The sequence below is a fragment of the Falco rusticolus genome, chromosome 5 (genome assembly GCF_015220075.1).
Source record: "Falco rusticolus isolate bFalRus1 chromosome 5, bFalRus1.pri, whole genome shotgun sequence".
Classification (NCBI taxonomy): Eukaryota; Metazoa; Chordata; class Aves; order Falconiformes; family Falconidae; genus Falco; species Falco rusticolus.
Window position 1 is genome coordinate 63,739,526 of NC_051191.1, and position 19,330 is coordinate 63,758,855.

A 19,330-nucleotide genomic window follows, 5' to 3' on the forward strand; every position below is an offset into this window, starting at 1 on the left:
CAAACAAGAGCCAGCTTCCTCAGTCATACAGGATTTGAGTCACACACAAAAAAGAAAAAAAAAAAAAAGCAAAAAGCAAGCTTTAAAAAAATAGAACATTTTAAATGTTGCCAGACCCTCTCCCTCTTTATTTGGTTTGACTAAGAACCAAGAAGCTAAAGTGGAACAAACCTGGGAATTTCCCATTCGCATGGTCCATACAATTCTTATTAAGCTATATGAAGTACACACAGGGGTGGTGAAGCTTGCTCAGAAGTTGTTTTGTGTCTCAACTTACTCTATGCTGATTGCTGAGGCATGAAACTCCTGTTGTTAGATGGGGCAGTCTGTGAACACCTCTCCGTCAGACAGGGGAAAGACGTGCTGGGGAAGCTGTCCTTAAGGAATTTGGCTATCCAGTGATACAGAAGCAGAGGCAAAACAATATTATAATGGTCAAGGGTGACACGTGCTGGGGCATCAGCTACAAAGGCTTGCAAAACCCAAAAGTTTAACTACTTCAGTTGTGATCTAACTGCTAACATACCCCATTCTCAGCTATCAGGACAAGGAGCTAAGCTGTGTCCAAGGGTGGACAGCCACCCTTTGATGTGTCAGGCAGGAGAGCAGATCTCTGGACCACCCACAGCACGGTAAGGGGCCAAGGGCAGCTATAGACTCTACTGGGAACAGCTGACGGGGGGAAAAGAAAAAGGACATTTTAATGTTGCATGAAAAAGTGAGGCATGAGCTGCCCTCCTGTACAGCAGTGAACCCTAGAGCTGATGCGTCCATCGTGGCAACTTCCCAAAAGTTAAGCTGAAGGAGGATTTGGGAACTGACAAATAAAAATGTTCCCACTGACAGCTTCTGTGGTTAGGCACAGAGGAAGAGGTGCTCTTAACAGCATTTCTTTTAGCTGTTAAAGACAGATTTTTTCCAAGAACTCAGCACCTAGGAGGTCCCACCCTTATGCATGCTGGATTTGTTGCAGAGCACTGGGGTACCACTCAGGTCTCTTGCTGTCTCACCAAGAAAGCAGCTGTATTCTGTCCTGGTTGTAATTCCCACATGGCTTTCAAGGCTATCCAAAAGCAAAGCGCTTTATAAGTGACCTGCAGAGAAGGATGCATGGTCTTGCTCAGAAAAAGGTACTGGAAGAAACATCACAGTTATAACTCTCAGAGTACCCAGAATTTGAGCTGAGTCTCTTTTTTACATTAGACATTCAAACCCCTTAGGACATAGAAGAAGGTTCAAGAAACTCTCTCAGCTCTCTGAAATATTGCCAGAAAGCATCAGCCCAGTCTTGTTTCAAATCACCTCAGCAAGCCCATTTTCACGCAAGTTCTTTCATCTCAGCCAGCCCCACCTGAACACAACACAGAATAGATACTCAAGTACCGCTTAGACTTGGGGTTACCAGCTGAGCTGGCAAGGTGCGATAAGAGCCAGTCATTTATTTTTCTTAAAAAGCAGGCTGCTAGTTTCTTACTGCACCTACCTGCTACTTTAAAGAGAGATTTTGCATCTTCATTTCTTTTAGGCCCTGTGGGGTTGTACAACAGCAGAGATCACAGCTGGATTCCCTGAGCGGGAGTCTGGTGCGCCTGCTGTTAGGGCAAGGCTTGGCTTAAAAAACCCTGCAACTCTGCCTTTGTGATGTGTGTGGGACTAAAAAGGAAGATCAGCATGCTAGACAACAAAAGGAGCTCATGAGTATTTTCAACATTCCTGCAGGCATCAGTTTTGAAAAACAGATAGTGGAACTGCATAAAAAAAAGAGTTTGTGCAGTTTGTGCTCATTACTGATGGCAGTTAGTACCCTCTTTTAATATTGAAATAGGGGCTAGAGTTCAAAGCCATGTTGTTAGACTTGCCTAAACAAGCATCCTTGCTTTTTACTTTGGAATTTTTAGGGTTTTTTTCTTCCTTGGCTGCCTCTATTATGGATAGTGAGCTTCAGAGTTAAAATAGCCAAGCTGAATGCTCGCAAAATCTGCAGCACTCAACAGGAGGCAGTTGCAGATATCCATTCCTGGCAGTACCAGTGGCAATTCCCAGGGAGCATGAGCAAGTGTAATGGAGGGGTACTTGGGTTAATGAGGAGTGACAAGTAGTGGAAAGACGGACAGAAGCCATAGGTTGCTTATATACAGGCAGTTCTGCTCAGGTGGTCTGGAGAACTGCCAGACAGAAAAGCAAAGGCATCGAGAATTAGCACAAAGTCTTACAGACTACGGAACTGGGGAGAGTCAGGGCAAACAAAACCAGCTTGGAGGTCAGAAGAGAGTTACGAAAGAGCGTATTTAGATGGGAGAGCAGCCTCTTACAGTCATAGCACTGGATGCAGAAGAAAGCATTGTGTGCGAAGGACAGTTGTGCAGCTTCACACACAGGCAGAAGAAGGGTCCTTGGGAAAGCTTCAATATGAGTTTTGAGAACGCCCAAGACCAGTGATGGGTTGGAGGCAGGATGTTTCTTACTGTGAGTTGGCAATACATTTACTTGTTTCAGACAGATAGTGGTGTGTACAAGCAAGAAAAACATATGTGCAGGGGTATTCTGGTGCACCTGGGCTAACACAGGGTGGAGAGAGTCTGGGCCAGGAGCTGCCATGTACAGGCATGCACACTCCTCAGCGCTTGCCACCCAAATGCTCAACATACTCTTGAAAGCTCTAAGTCATCCAGAACTGTGAAGATCATTATAACCATCAGTGGCAAGCTGTCTTCAGAAATGGAAAGCATGTCTCAGGGTTTTATGAAACAAGAGCTTCATCTGATAGTCACATGAAGCCCAAATTGATCTGAGCACTTACTGATGTAATTTGTCTGGCAGAAGAATTAGAAGGAGATGGGTAAGGGATTACCTGTGTTCTGGCAATTTGGCTGTTTGTGACAGGCTGACAGATGAACAGAGGAGTGGAAGGCAGATGCAAGAGAAAAAGAAAAGGTGATAACCACACAGGTGGAGAAGAAGTGTATATTTGGTGTGGGGTATGTTTGGGAAGAGACAGTTGAGTGAAACAGTATCCAGGCACTGAAATAGATCTTTCCATGAGTAAAGTACAGAGGCGGTACTGACAAAGATAACAAATCTCATTTTACCTTCAAAAATGAAAATAAATAAAAAACCCCAAACCGCTTTAGGGGAGAGGTAAGTAGCAGAAGGAAGGTAAGGAAGGCAGCTGCAGTGCCCATCAGGTCTGGGTCAGCAGCTCTGGAGTCCTAGCACTATTGTGAGCAGGCAAGTTCAGACGGCTGCTCGTATTGACTGAAACACTCATTAGTATTGTTCGTATATAAACTGAGAGGTCTTAGCAAGTAAGACCAAGCGAGAAATGTATAGGGAGATTAAGTGGACCTCCCTTCCTAGGAAGCAGACCTTTGTCATCAGGGTTGAAGTCTTTAGATGGCTGTAGAATTTGTATTGTCCTAGATGCGGTAGCTAGATGCCTTCGGCTCCCTCTAATTGCTGACCTATATTTCAGCAACATCAACTCCACTTCACATGTTAATGGAGATGTAGCATCTACACCAAGCAGCCCTTTCAGTTTTGCCAATTAACAATTTATTCTTCCAGGGCGGTGGGCAAACAAATGCTGGAAGAGTGAGACGAACCTTTGGTGGCGTTGGAAGAAACTTGGCAGGTGCCTAGTGCTTGGGTTTGCCTGTGGGTGCATGCCAGCTGTGAGTTGTCCTTTGGTATTCCTTCAACAGCAGGAGCTCTTGAATGCTGTTAAGACCTGGGGCACGTTAGGCAATATACCGTTGGGCAGACTGCCTGGAAAAGGCAGGGGCCATTCCAGAAAATAAGGGGAGGGAGTTGGGATCAGTAAACGAAAGGTCCCCGAATAGTTAACTAGCGTACAGCACAGTGACCCCAAATCAAAGTTAAATAAACATCAGAGATCTCCAACGACTACTGAACAGTGTGGCCCTTGGCACTGAACTGATGCCAGGTTAGCTATAGTTGCAATAGAAGTATGTTTTGAGCAAGAATTTGAAAGGAATAAGCTTATTCAAAGATGATCATCTTTGCCCCATGGATGAGAGGAACTGGGGCACAGGAACTGCTGTAGAAGAAAAAGGGCTACAGTCCTTTGCAATAGGAAAGGATCACACTGTACCTGGTGCTCCACCACAAGAAAAAAATACCTGTGACACCCACTGAGGTAGAATTTGTGGTAACTTGAAGGGAGAGAGGAAGGGTTTCCCATTAATCCATTCAGGTTCAGTTCTAGTAAGATAGCATGGTGGGAACAGCAGCGTGGGAAGGCCAGCAGCAAGAAACACTGTATGCAAAAGCAATGTGGAAAAGCCCACATGCCTGTGGTGGTAAAGGAGATGATGCCGGGGAAATGCAGAAGTCTCTTCCCCCTTCTTTTTTCCTCCACTCCCAGATGTTCCAAAAAATCCAGAGAATTCAGAGTGACAGTGCAGCAGACAGATGCAGATGGCCCCACTCAACCCCAGCCAGTTATTTGCAGCAGCTGTGGCTGAGTTTTATCCCGAATGTCCTTCTAGACAGGAATTGATGGGCATTAAGTTTTGCAGGAGAGGACTTTCCTACAGACATTTACCCTGCACACGCTGTCACTGTGTTCACAGGGCTCTGCTGGATTTAGTAATATTTTTTGTTTCCATTTGCTTTTCAGACTGCTTAAGCCGTCTTGGACAGACTCCTCTCTTTTTATCAGCTGTGGGGAAGGATGAACATTCAGAGTCCGTCCTGCACTACTGTCACCACATGGTACGTTGCACAGTAGTGGCACCTCAGAAGCATGGAAGCAATGACGTTACATAGAGGGGAAAATCTCCTCAACCCTGGCAGACATAAGAGCCACTTTCCATCAGGTTAAGAGTAGGAATAATTCAGTGCTCCTTTAGTTACAGGCAATTAGAAGGCAAGGACCCACCCTGCAGAAGACAGGCTAGATGTATGTGGCCTTTGGAGCCTGAACTGTGGGGTCTGAGCTCAGCTCCAGAGTGGTGCTTGAAGGAGAAATCATGAAAAATTCTACTAGGGCCTAAGCACAGCCAGAAATATGAAACCCTGACCCTGAGGACAGACAAAGCAATGCCCAAATCAGTCTGGTTTGGGTAAAGCATAAGACAGAGAAAAGCTGGAACTGGGAGCTCAGGCTGGACACCTCCCAAGTTCAGAGGAGTAGTGTCCTCCACATCGCTGCACACCCCTACCCGTGCACCAGAGCAGTACCTGGCTGGAGCAGCAGCTTGTCCACCGAGGCCAGGGAGCCAGGGGCAGTGGGAGCTCACCAGGGGCAGCAAGGCAGAGCATCATCACCCCAGCGGGGAGCAGAAAAAGCCAGGAGGGCAACCCTAACCTAGGGCACCAGGCACCTCCATGGTGGAGAGGCAGGGCTGAAGACAAGCCAGGGGTGTGGGCAGAGCCCTCAGGTGGGGCTGGTCAGGGCCATTAAGGCCTATTACTGCCCTCAAGGCCCTGGTATCCAAATAGAACACATGGGTCCATAGTTCTGCCTACCTGAGCAACTCAGTAAATGAAGCGATGAGAACAAGAACTCTTTTTTTCATTTATAAAGGCTTCATAGCACCATGCCTATAATTCCTCCTTTACCCACCACAGCACAGCTTGTGCCATCAAAGGGAGTGGTTTCCCAAGGGAAGATGGACTTGGTGGCCAGCTGCCATGCAATCCTTGCCTGTAACAAAACACATTACCAACAGCATTGGAGAGGACCCTTTCCTTAAAACCTCTGACTTCCCTGTGAACTACTGGGGCTGACGCGTTCCTTCATCTACATGTATATTCCATGAAATGCCCTGAGTTCTCTAAGATGATCATTCACAAGACCCACGGAGGAAGGACAGGACACCTGTAGCTATATCTGTGACACTGTTGTAAAAATGGCCCCAAGGCTGCCCTCAAAATCAGGCTGTGCAGTCAGTGAGGTGGCTAACGTAACCACGAGCTGAGGTGTGCCACCAAGGCATGCCATCATGTTAGTAGGCCATCAAAGGGTCACACCAGCCACGGCAATGGATGACGGGAGTAGGCAGGGCTGCAGACCACTCTTCCATTATGCCAGAGACACAACCTATGGAAGTGCATGGCAGAGACCTGTCACTTTCATTTACTAAATGTTTCCTGTAACCTTGTTGTGTTGCAAATACAAAAAAAAAAAAAAAAAAGCCATCTGCCAGCACTGTGTAGACCGAGATACCTCTGCAATGTTGCTAATCTCAAGGGAGAAGGGAGGCTGAAGGGGTAACAGCAAGCTGGGCTGCTGATCAGATGGGCCCAGGGAAGGAGTGAGCCGAGCGTGGCAGGGAAGTGAAGCATGCTCCGTGTGTAACTGTCCTCCCTGTTTTAGGACATGAGCGCTGTCCTTCAGCTGGAGGGGAAGAGCACAGCCACTTACTGTGCAGTGATCACTAGTGCTGGGGAGCTCAGCATCGGCTTGGGAGATATGGACATCCACCACCAGATAACAGAGCAATACGTATGCATCCATCTGATTTGTAAACTTTTTCTTACGAGCAGGTGTGTGGATGTGTGACAAAAGGCAACGGGTAAAGCTGTACCAGGAGGGAGTGGGTGTGCAGAGGGGACATGGGGAATCCTAAAGTTAAACCCCTTTAACTTTGACCACTGAGACAGCAGCAGGGTCAGCTACCAGAGCCCTCTATTGCTGCTGACCCAAATGGAGCTTCTATCTGTTTCTGCTTCATACAGTATCACCACTACTATCATCCCTGACATGTAGACCAGTACCCTCTTCGTTAAGTAGTCTCAGCTAACCCGTAATTTTTGGCGCCTTAAAGCCAGCAATAAATCCAGTCCACCTGCAGAAATGGTGGACTGCATTTCTCCCTTTAGGGAAAAACAAAAAAAAAAGTGGGCAGAGCACTGGTTAAACCAAGTTTTCCTGTTCCATCCCCACCATCCCTGTTGTGTCTACAGGCTGAGTCGTATCAACAGGCACCGCTGCTCAGCACATCCAAACCTTCAAAATGTCAGGGCTAATGGAAGCGGTGATTAAGGACTGATTCAGTGAAAGCCCCATTACTGCACCCTCCTTCCCTGCTAGTTCTTTTATCAACAGAACAAAAGCCTGTGCTTCGTGACTGACAGCAACATGGAAGTTAAGTGCAATTTACTTACCAGTGGCATCCCCATGAGGTGGAGTCTTCCTAGGGAAAAACACGGTCATTGCTCCCACTTCCATCCCCACCCTGCCTCTCCCAAGCCTTGGCTTGGCACAGAAAACCATTACATGACAGATTAATTCTCCCGAGCTTTACGAAACAGCTGTGGCCAGTGGAAACTCTGAACCAGTCTGCTGCTGCGAAGTGCATTCTGGCAGCCCTTCTTTCCACCAGGATTAGCAGAGACATGGGAGGGATTCTGCAGGAGTGCCTATAGCATTGCCTTGGCATTCAGGCAGCAGTCATGCAGCCTCAGAGCGCCAAAGGAGGGAACAGAAGCTCCCTACTCTACTGCTCCACTGTCCCCCATCCCTACACCATTGAGTTGGACCCAGGAGTAAAACACTCTGATGAACAACCTGTCTGAGGAGGCATTGGGCCCAGAGGACATCTAAATAACCTGCACAGCTAGCAAAAGCATAGTCAAGCAAGGCAGAGCACAGGGGATCCTACAGTGGCATTAAGCAGCAGCGTTCCCTTTCCCTGTACAGCTCTGACTGACCCACAGGTGCCAAAGTGGTATAGTGAGGACCAGCAACTATCTCTCTCTGCTGGAAGGGTCCTGCTGGTTGAGTTCAGCTCTTAATGTCAGGAAGCAGGGGAAGGAGAAGAAGGGGTGGAAATGAGACAAATGGAAAAATCCGTTTTCCTTAGGAAATCAGTCTTTTAGATTCGTGTCTGCACCCAAGGGCTGCAATACAAGTGAAAATCCTACATCTCGAGTCTGGCCAGCAATCATTTTGTCCCTCTGCAGTGACTCAAGCTGTCTCTACTCTGTGTCCTGGATTTTCACTAGGTGTCCCAGTTCAAGGAGAACCTGTGCCAGGCACCCCTAGTTTGCATTGATGGAAATGTGCCTCTTTCCACTATTCAGTATGTCTGCCAACTAGCCAGAGAGCATCAGCTAGCAGGTAAGGAGAAGTCGCCCAACCCTGGCCCCGTAGCTCCTAACAGTGTTTGTGCCAAGACACTTTGGAACACCCTGAGTGCTCTCCACTGCTGCTTGCTGGAGATGCCCGGTTATTGTCTGACATGCTGTGTTATTCAGCACTCCTTAGGGTACCCTGCTACTCGGTTTCAAATGGATGAAACATTTCTGCTTTCTCTTGAGTTTTTCTCATTCTGCAGCTAAATCACATTTCCTGTAGCTATAGCCCCTGGGCGCTGCCAGAAAGCCAGGGAAAGCTGCTCCCTTTGCCTTTAATCTTAAGGCAAGCAAAATATGTGTGCTTCTGCCAGTTCGAGTGGCAATATAGTTTGCTGCTCAGAATAAGCACTAAAGCATCTTTTGAGAGGCTTTATCTCCCATCCCACTTCCCATAAACCACCACACCCCCACACCCCTCTGCCCTCCCAGTGTCCTGGGGACCCTTCACAAAGCTTCCTATTGGATTTATGCCTTCATTTTAAAAAGCAAATCCTAAAGGAGACAGTGTTCTTGAAACCTGGCAGAGGCTCCAAAACCAGCCAAGAAGAGTAACAAAACTGAAGTCTGATTATATCACTCCAGAGCCAGAAGCAATTGTCTCGTTGCTGAGCACTGGAAAGGAAACCTTGGGGGACCTGGTCCCAAGCATGGGGGAAACAGTATTTAAGTTTCTAATAGATTACAAGTATAACAAGCCCAGCTGTGCAGATCATGCTAAGCCTTCTACACTGCATCTTGCTCTGACATAGAGATGAACCACTAATGAATTAATTATCTAACCAATCGCAATGTTGTTTTGAAGTGTGCTATGAGCCAACAGATGAGAACAAGGCCTCTAAGCCATTCCTCTCAGACAGCTGGAAAGCGCTCACATACATTTCCCCCAACCTGCAAGAGCTAAGAGCAATAAACCGGACCCTTGGGAACCCTCTGCCAGCAGGTATTGAATACTCAGAAGGGTCAGTCACACTTTTAGATAACCTAGATCCTGGAGAAGAGCATTTTCTGCTCCAGCCCCCATTTCAAGCAAATTGGGTTATAACACAGCGGGAATTCATAAGCACTCCTGGTGTCTTCCACCTTACAGCCATCTCTGCGTGGTTTGTACAGCCCAGGCTGGCCTGATGATCTATTAGATAGCACTGTAGGCCTAGGATGGCTTCTTTTCCAAAATCAGAGATCCCATTTGCCTCACTTCATCAGCTAAATGGGAACAATCTCTGGTTTGTAAACAGATCTCTGAAGCATGGTGCTCTGAGGGCACATGTCCCAGCAGGATCACCCTTTGCAGAAATGAAATACTCCACCACATGCAGGTGGAAATCCAGCAGCATTAGGAAAAGGAAGTCATGCTTCAGGACAGGGTTTTGATCTCTACTGACACATCTTTAGTCCCATGAGGGGTGGTTTCCTCAGCATAAGATAGAGGTATGGTATGGTATGGTATGGTATGGTATGGTATGGTATGGTATGGTATGGTATGGTATGGTATGGTGCATGGTATGGTATGGTATGGTATGGTATGGTGTATGGTATGGTATGGTATGGTGTATGGTATGGTATGGTATGGTATGGTATGGTATGGTATGGTATGGTATGGTATGGTATGGTATGGTATGGTATGGTATGGTATGGTATGGTATGGTATGGTATGGTATGGTATGGTATGGTATGGTATGGTATGGTATGGTATGGTATGGAAGTCTAACGTTGGAGAATTCCATATTTCCCATGATTTAAAGAAAAAAATATACATCAACCACATTGCAGAAGTGCTCATAAATAGTAGTAACAGCGTTCATAAATAGGCTGCCAACCCACAAAAAGACTAGTTGAGGACCCTTGCAGTTATACCACAGTTTTTCCTCCTCACTTTCTGAAGAGCTGCCATCCAGCTTGGAGGATGTTGTCCAGACTGCAGTGGCCTTGGCCTGCCCTTTGCTGGCCCACCTGCACTGTGTGGTGGTGACCCTCGGCGCTCACGGCATCCTCCTTTGTGGCAAGAGCCTAGGAGGGAGCATCTTGCTTTGTTCAGGAGCTCATGAACAGGTAAGGGCACAGAAAACTAACTGCGAGCTCTCAGTTGCTTCTTTCTTGGACCATATAGCACCGTTGCTATTTCTGGTGGCATGGCAGTAGTCCTGGGGAAACGTGGCATCACTGCTGGCAAATGTACATCTTTGGGGGGTGGAATACACAGCTCTGAAAGAAAACCGAGTTGTCTGTCTGTATACTGCTGGCTCCTAGTTTGACCAGTGTTTATGGTCAACTAGTTTTAAATGTGCTTACATGAATATTTTCAGGAAGCTTCATTTAAATCACTGCTCTCTTTCAAACTGTTAAAAAAAGATTACTGCCTTTTTTTCCCCCCTTTTCTTTTTTTGGCATCGTGCAGGTCTGGATGGCATCAGCCACATCAGGCCTTACCAGCTTGGGCAATTCCCACTAACTTCTCTCCCCTCCCCTCACAGACTGCTGCTGCCAGCCTCTGTGCCACCCACTACCCCGCCATCCACATCAGCAGGGAAGAGATAGTCAACGTCTCAGGAGCCGGCGACAGGTATACTGCTTGCTACTTTGCCTTCGTCAGCTAGATGTGGAAGGGCCATAACTGAATTTCTTTGAAATTCTGCTGCAACGGCAAATGACCTTTTGCTGCTTGAGGAACAGACACTAAGGACACAAACCTGGACTGGTTATGGTGATTCCTTGCAAAGCTTGCTTAAAATGTCCCCCTAAGCACCTGGGAAGCCAGTATTGCCATTATTAGTTTTGCTTTTCTTTAAGGTCCATGCCTTTCATGGCAATCTAGTAGTTCTGAATTAGTCCAGGCTGAGCTGCTAAAAGCAAAGTAAACCACCTTACATCAAAGCTGTCTTACTAGCTACTTTATTTCCACACTTCTCCAGTGGAAGTGGGACTGACACTCAGTAGCTAAAACCGTCCTATAAAACATTTCATCAGGTTCTGCATTCGCCTCTGGCGATAGCTCATGCTTCAGAAGAGCGCTGTATAACCTGCCTGGCTGTTCACACAACACTGTAAGTAGAGGTAGGAAATTACAGGTAATTATTCCTAGCCCCACTGATCAATTCTCAGTCTGTCAGAGTAATATTTTATTCTGCTCCTTGCTAACTTGTCAAACTATATGTAGTAGTCAGGGTTTTTTTCTTCTTGCTTTGTACACGACAGTAATTGATTGCCTTTCATTGCCTTGGGCTAGACCAAAAGGCTGCATGTGACAGATACTGTTTCCCTTTGTTTTGCTACTCTTACCTACCAATAACTCAACATAGCAACACTTCTTTTATCTTTTATGGTTGGGCAGAATGAAAAGTCTTTTTTTTTTTTTTTTTGAAACCTGTAGCATTTCCAATATTTGAATTAGGATCAATCAATAACTTTTTGCCCAGCTAGTTAACCTGCATAATGCCAGGATGCACTCCTTGTGTCCCACATCACCACTGAGATGAGTCGAGTGCAACTGCAAGTTGGTCTTCTCCAAAGAAGACCGAAGTGTTGCTGGGACCAGTATGTGTAGCAGCAGAGAAATGGGGGCTGGGAGGAACCTCGGCGGGGTCAGCCTGCCCCAAGGCAAGTTCAGCTTTGCTCACTGCTTCTAGCAGATGTGCCCAACCTCTGCCAGCCCCTCCAGGGACACAGCCTCCTCCCTGCATCATCTGCTCAGTACACAACTACCCCTTACCGCAGGACAAGTTTTTCTAGAGGCTAGTGTAAACTAAACATCTTCTTTAGGGTTTCCTTTCCCTTTTCAAAAGCTTAATTTAAGGGAAGACCAAGGGTGAGATAAAGTATGCCACTGCCAAACACCTCCACTGAAGGTGGAGTCGAACAAACTTGACATTTGTTTTTTGTTCCAAAGCTATCTGAAAGTTTGGGGCCCGTTACTGCTCCCATTCCTGAAGTAATATGGGTTTGGAAATCCCATTTCCCAGAGTCCCCAAGTGTGTATGGGAATTTTCATAGTCCTCTTGTTTGTACAGGGGTTTCCTCCCTGGTAACCCCGGCTGCTCCACTGAGCTGCAGAAATCCCTGTTCTACAGAGTAGGAGTGGCAAAACAGGTCAGAAATGCCGGGACACTACATTGACATACATGTCACCTCCTCAGCATATAAACTGGTGAAGTCACCCACGGCCAGCCTGGTGGCACTTCCAAGGGACTATGCAGCAGGGTGTAAGCCAGGGCTGTAACCCGTTCACAGTTCAGCCCCCGTGAACCCTTGCGCTTTTGAAGCACTGCTCAGGGGACACCGTGCACCCAGAGGCAGTGACCAAGGGCACCTCGCGCCATGCTCTGACCCTGGGGCTCTCCTACAGCTCTGGAGACGCTGCCCAAGGAGCTGCGTGTGTGCAGGGAGCAGCAGCTGTTTGCTCTCCACACCTGGCTGCTGTGACAACATAACACTGCGTGCCTGCACGTGGCATTGCTAGGGGATGCTCCCCCAAATATTTACTCTAAATTTCTGGAGCTGTTGAGAGATTGAATGGTTTATGGGAATCATAATCGTCTGTGCCTTTGTTATGGATAAAAAGATGTTGAGGTAATTAGAGCACACACACACAAAGAGTCTTTTTCCCTTCCCTGTAGATTTGCTCATTAATCCTCCATGCCATCACACTTTCCTGTCCTTCCTTCTTCTCAGATATTATCTTATCCCTCCTCTTTTACTTCTCCTTTGTCCTTTCCTAGCTTCTGAGCATCATTACTGTATTTAGCCGTGAATAAACAGCAGTTGTCCCCAGTCAATCACAAACACCACCCTGCATGTATCCATGCCTCAACAGAGCCTTCCCCTGCAAGCCAGGCAGATGGCAAGGTCATCCCCTTCTCTTGACGGCCTCCTCGGTGCCTTGTGAGGACCTGTGGGTGACAGCTGTTGTTCCAAACACTCACATTGTTTTCACAGGGAAAGCTCAAATGGAAAGCCACAGCAAAAGTTTACTAAAATCTGAATCTACAACCTCATTTCAGCTTTGGATTTCTCATTCCAGCTGTGTCTGTTGCTCCTTTCACATACATATGGAAACTTTAACTCTCTTCCCACCCATCCCTCTGGGGACAGAAGGGAATGTAACGAGGTACCAACAAGGAGCAGAGAAGTGACAAAATGATCAGAGAGCAAGGGAAAAATAGATTATTCCCTTTTTAGACTCCTTTCTTTTCTCCTGCCTCACCTGGAAAACTGGGAAGAATAGAAAATGTGGTGGAATGGGCAAGTACCTCAACTTCTCAGATGAGAAACAAATAAGATGCTAATAAATAACACTATTTGCTACTCTAAATTTAAAAATAAGTACAGAAAAAGCAAAAACTTTTCCTTATAACCTCACTCCTCCTGTGTGACATATTCTGCTTCTGTAAGTGTTGGTTTAGGTGCAAATGAATGCTCTTACAAATGAATGGCCGAATGGCCGTGTTCCTGAGAGCAAAGCTGATCCCCCGGTGTTCAAAACTGCCTTTCTTTCTTTCTCTCCACAGCTTAATGGCAGGAATCCTTGCAGGGATGCTTGCTAAACATGACACAGACACCTGTGTCCGGATGGGTCTGCTCGCTGCTAGCTTGTCTCTCCGTTCCTATGAGCCCATCTCCCCAGCAATCAGCACTTCCAGTGTTAGCCAGGAGCAAGTCAAGAGCAGGAGCTGGCCAGAGGTGAAGGTATGGAAGATGGACTAGAGCACCATGGCTTTCTCATCGATCACCATCTTGCACTGCCAGCATTGCTATTTCCAGGAACTGGCCTGTGTTTTGAGCTTTGAGCTCAAAAGCTGGCTGCTGACCAGATAGACTTTCAGTGCACGCTACCTTTCAGGAGGTCAAGTGTCAGTGGAAGGCATTTGGTGATAACTTGTATTGCACTGTTCACATTTATGTTTGTCTGCTGTTGTTTCCTCTTTTTTTTTTTTCTTTTTCTTTTTTTAATTTGGTGGGTTACAGCAACCTCAGCTTGGTTCTTCTGTCTGCTGCTTGTTGGTAGTGTATCTCACTCCCTCATCTAATGTTTTGGTCTTGAGTAAATCTTCACAGAAGGAGGCCCCAACCTAGGGAACTTCTTTGTAAAGAAAAGCTGGTTTCTGGTCTTTCAGACCTGCTTCCCTGAACCTTCAGTCCTTCCAGACTTTCTGTTGAGGGAATTTTCCCTTTCTCCACCTTGTGTCACTGCTGTCTAGTATCATGGTAGCTCCTCTGTCATCAACTCCTAGATCTTCAGGACCATGTCTCTTTAGGTGGGCCCAGCAGCAACATCCTCTCTTGCTGCTTACTCCTGGTTTCCATCCAAGAGGTTCAATGGACCATAACCTGTGGCCAGGTGCAGCTGGCAGGCACATAACAGCGTAGGACAACCTCATCAGTCTTCCCAAGCCAGACAGCAAAAGCTGCCCTTTCTTGCTCTGAAGTGCAATGCCCCTGGAGAAAGCAGGCAAATCTAATCAGAAAGGGGTAACCAGGGGCCAGCTGGTGGCCTTTAAAAGATGACTGCCCCTTGTTCCACATGCCTCCCGCTGAAACTGGGGCTTCCTTCACCCTCAGCCCAGAATGTCAAGCCTGAAGCAAAAGTCAGCAAGCCCCCCCCCACCTCACCTCCATTACTGACCACCTGGAAAACCGCTGAGCATTTTGCAGAGAAAACTTCCCGCAAGTGGCTGGCTGGAGAGGAGCACTGGCAGGGATGCGATCCTAACAGAGCACTGCGTGCTAGGACCAGAATGTTTAGTCACACCTTCCTTTCCCTCTGGAACAAGGTGTCTCCTGGTACCATCGCGGAAGCTCAAGCTAAGGATATTGTTTTGAGGGAGGAGGGGAAGCACAGCCCTTCTTTACAGGTGGACAGGCAAGCCATGTAGCTCAAGTGATTCTGCGAATTTCGCAGTGAGTACACAGCAAAGACAGGAGCAGAGGCAGACCTTCCTTGTCCCTCTCCAGGCTAAAGCTGCACGGTTATGCCTCTGCCTTTAACCCCTCCAGCATCTTCATTGGCAAGGACGTCTACACTTAGATAATTTTATGCAGATTAAGTCTGGTCCACAGCCTTTTGAAAATTAGCTAATGTAGCCAGCTTAGCTATGGAAACCAGGTTCTCACTCTTCTGTTGTGTAACTCATCTCCTTCTAGATATCTTCCAGCCCCTGAGTGACTACACTTGAGGGTGGGAAGACACCAGCTCTACCTGTGGTTTTCCAGTGTTATGCAGGACCATCAGTGGCCGACAGGGGAGTAAGGGGATGGCAGTGGGTGAGTGGCCAGAGACCTCTGTGTGGGTCTTACAGGGATCCTTGCTGGCTCAAGGCTGCTGAGCCATTCCCACGTTAGAGGTAAGAAGGCCAGGGACCACATGAACTCATCCTTGGTCTACAGGGGAATGCCCACGGTGCAATTACAAATGCCAGAATGATGTCAGGGGGAGAGCAGGACAGAGAGGGTCCAGCACAGGCTTCAGGTACAGTGTCTGTGAAACAGCCGCCCTCTCCCTTACAGGTTCACACCAGCGGTGGTGTCCAAGGTCATCAACACAACAGCGATGCATAAAAATATCTGTGCTTTGCTAGTACACCTTTGCTGTCTATACAGAAAATAATAGCAGGAGGTGTGTAGAAATCAGCTCTCTGGTCTCCTGCCTGGTCTCCTGCCTTCCTTTTGCTCACACCCAGGGGGGTGGGCTAGCAACTCACTACACCCTCGAGTCCTTCCTCCCACCAGGAGGATGCAGCACAGCAGGCAGGACCACAGACAGCTTTCACACTGGAAATCTGGTCTTGGAGCAGTCAGAGGTGGTGGTGGCTGCAGTGGTGGGACTGGTGCCCATCCTGCCCAGTGTTTTAATTCAGGGCTCCCCACTGGCTAGAAACCATGACAGCATCCTACTCAAATGCTGTGTCCAAAGCCAGCATTGTCAGCCCTTCCTCAGCAGGCACACAGAGCAATTTTGAATGAAAAGCTTCTCTCCTCCAGCCCCGTGCATGTGCCCTTTGGTGGATGAAGAGACAGGGCTCAGTGGAAAAAGACTCTGGGGTGACCCTTCCCACTAATAAATGGGGCCGAGGGGAAGGGGACAGCGATAGACTATCACTATCTATAGACTATCACGATAGACTGTGACTATTTCTGCCAAGAGGGTGCTGATGGGGAAGCTGTGATGTGGTGAAGGGTGCCATCCCTTCTCCATCCAAGAAAGATGCCAAATATGGACAAGTATTAAGGAGCAAAGGCATTCCTGATGGAGCAATGAGGAAAAGTCACCTCCTCTCTCCCAGCACGTGATGTGCACAGGATGCAACTGCCGGCACCAACAGTTCAGTAAACACTGAAACTCATTAAAATTAATTTCCAGTGGAGTTGGGTCTTGGTGCTGGCTGTTTTTTGAACCTGATTGATAGTAAGCCTGGAGTACAGACTCACCTTTCCTTTCATACAGAGGCCACCCATCAGCTGACTAAAGCTTGGTCAGGGCAGCTCTAGTGCAGCCCACCTGGGTGGGCTCTGCTGTTTAATAAGAAGTGAGATCCCACTGCAATGGATGGAGGCATTAACTGGGTGTCTTTCCTCTACCCAGACCACTTTCACCAGGCTCATAGCAACTCCTTCTTACCTCTGAGCCTGCCACCTTCCCATCAGATTTGGCTAAAACTGGGCAAAGAGCTGAGAAGGTACGAGGGGTGGGCTGGAGAGCTGACAAAGCTGTATCTCATCAGTGCTACCTCCTCAGGCAACTGAACTGAAAATAAAACGGCTGCCTTTTCAGAGACTGAAGGGACTCATTTTGATCTTATACACCCCCTCTCCCCCTGCCACGCACAAACATTCACCGGCAGCCCTTCCCTTTACTAAGACCTTGCTTGCAAATGTGATTTAGCTAAAAGACTCTTCGCTCAGCGGTGGGAGATGCTGCGTGCAGGCACACGTGTACCCATCAGCAGGGATGGGGTGGCCGTGGTGGGAGGGTGCTGGGGTGTTTGCGAGTGCAAGGGTGGGGGATGGGGGCTCACGCAAGCAGCCGGGTTTGTTCACAAGTAGGGAGGTGGGACACAGCAGGGGCGGGCGAAAAAGGCTGTGCCCCTGGGATATGTCCCTGCCCTATAAAAATGGCTTTGGCTGGATCCAGCGGCAGGGAAGATAGGCAGCTTCTGCCTCTGTTCCTGCCTCCAACAGCCTTGTCTGGGCAGGTGGACCCCGAGCAAAGCCAGGTCCTGAGGATGAAGGTCCAGGCGCTGCTGGTTGCTGCGCTCCTCCTGGTGCTGTTCTGTTCAGCCCTGGTACCATCTGAGGCATTGGGAGGCCAGGCCGACACCCCAAAGAGGCAGCCAGGAGCTGGAGGCCCTGGAGAAGACCCTTGGCCACCTGGAGATGGAGGGGACAACCCGCCTGGGAAGGGCTCAGACAGGAGCCGCACCCCAGCCGGTGCATGGGAGGTGATGGGAGAGGCCCCCCCTGGATCCAGGTCCCCCAGCAAGGCCATGGCCAAGCCCCCGCTGGACAGTGGTGAGCAGGACCCCCCCGGCAAGCCCCAGAGGGTCCCGCCACAGCCCTCCCGCAGCAGGAGCCTGGGGCTGAGCCATCACCTGAAGGGCTACGGGAAGTTCAACGGGGACACGGTAAGCACAACGCAGCCAGCAAGAATGAGCTTTTGCATGGAGGGCTTGCAGGGGGACCAGGAGTGAGGGGAGACACCAGCCCCCCACTCCTGACCGTGGGGCAGGCAGCTCGGTGAGCCCCTTCAGCTGACCTGCCTGCAGGGCATGGAGGGGCTGTGCATAACGGCGTTATGAGTGCCGAACAAAGAGGATGGGACCAAAGAAACAGGCCCTTCCCTCTGCTTCACAGCTCTGCGGGTTCCTCCAGGGCGAGCGGGCAGGATGTCATCAGCCCCCGGTGCTTTTTGTAACAGGGAGCCAGCAGGAGCTCTGGTAGGTCTGTGCAGCACAGACAGCGAAACCAGGCAGGACAGCCCCCAAACGCACTGCCTTGCTGCAATGCAGAGAAAGGAGAGCATCCTCCCGGCACAGCCCCGCGACCCGAGCTGCCAGCAGCTTCACCGCCCAAAGGCTTGCAGCTGTTTGGCCATACGCTCATGCTAGGCAGCCAAGGCTGGGGCCTTGGCAGAGCAGCACTGGGGTGGCACCTCCCCTCCAGGCCGAGGGCTGCTGCACCCACACCGACCCATGGGCTGCCACTGTTTGCCCTCACATTGGTGGTACCTGCCTGAGCAGCTCAGCCAGCTCTCCAGCTTCAGAACGGGGTCCCCCATGCACACCTGAGCCCCAGCACCCCCACACACAGCCTCACTGCCTGACAGTCCCTGTGGCACTGTGGGGACATAAAAACCAGGCAGGACTAAGTGCAGCAGGAGCAGGTGCCAAGTGTGCCATGACCCTGCAAACATCAGGCAGAAAAGCTGCTTTTGGGCTATTCCTCGTGAGCCAAGTGTGGAAGTACTTGGTCACAGCGTGGCCTTACAGCACTGCTTGGCTTGTGGTGCAGTGACACCCAGCACCTGGTGAGGCTTAGAGCAGAGCTGATGGCCATGCATGCAGGTGACAAGCACGTCAGGAGGTGAGCACAGATCTGGCTGCACTTGTCCCCCTGTACTGTCCCCAGAGCTGAGGGACAGTCCTTCTCCAGCCCCAGCAACACTCCCCTGCCCCCAGTCTCGCATTCACCGCCCCACCAGCACTGCTATGAAGATCTCCCAGCTCAGCACCATTCCCTGACACCCCCTGCTGCACCGATGGGCACCGCTCCTCGCAGCGCTGCCTGGAGGGAGGCACAGACCTTCACTGCCCGTGGGAAACCTGCTCCACAGGCTCAGCACTGCATCCCACAAATAAGCAACTTCTCATTTATCAAACCCAAAGCAGCTCTGAGTCTGCGACACAAGCAGAGCTTGCCTTACCCAAGAAGTACCGGGTGATGCTCTGCTGGGGTAGGTAACACTGCAGCAAGAGGGTAGAGGCAGTGGGGCAGAGGCTGTGTCATGGCTGTGGGGGGCAGCTGCTTAGCGTGCTGTCTGCCAAAAGTGGTAATGAACTGCTCCTGGAACTACTCCTTCGGGCCCCGACTTCTCCAGCTCCTTGCATGAAGCTGTTGCTCTATAGCCTGGTGAGTAGCTTGTCCTGCTACTGCAGGTTTTACTGCATTATTTTGCTGTTTTAAATGGAAACCAAACATCCACCAGCAAATGCTCATCCCATCATATCACATAATCTTCTGC

The 19,330-nt window shown here is 49.1% G+C and overlaps 1 protein-coding gene across 3 annotated transcripts in view; it reads left to right on the plus strand.

Annotated features, from left to right (window-relative positions):
• The window catches only part of LOC119148718 (pseudouridine-metabolizing bifunctional protein C1861.05-like), a 25,164-nt gene extending 11,169 nt beyond the window's left edge, over nucleotides 1-13,995 (plus strand). For all 3 annotated transcript variants that reach the window (XM_037389238.1, XM_037389240.1, XM_037389239.1), the window contains exons 12-19: nucleotides 3,565-3,631; nucleotides 4,640-4,734; nucleotides 6,341-6,469; nucleotides 7,972-8,086; nucleotides 8,906-9,043; nucleotides 9,986-10,152; nucleotides 10,575-10,663; nucleotides 13,605-13,995. In XM_037389238.1, coding sequence (XP_037245135.1) covers nucleotides 3,565-3,631; nucleotides 4,640-4,734; nucleotides 6,341-6,469; nucleotides 7,972-8,086; nucleotides 8,906-9,043; nucleotides 9,986-10,152; nucleotides 10,575-10,663; nucleotides 13,605-13,800 — 996 coding nt within the window. In that variant the 3' untranslated portion in view covers nucleotides 13,801-13,995. The remainder of the gene's footprint in view (nucleotides 1-3,564; nucleotides 3,632-4,639; nucleotides 4,735-6,340; nucleotides 6,470-7,971; nucleotides 8,087-8,905; nucleotides 9,044-9,985; nucleotides 10,153-10,574; nucleotides 10,664-13,604) is intronic.
• The last annotated feature ends 5,335 nt before the right edge of the window (nucleotides 13,996-19,330 follow it).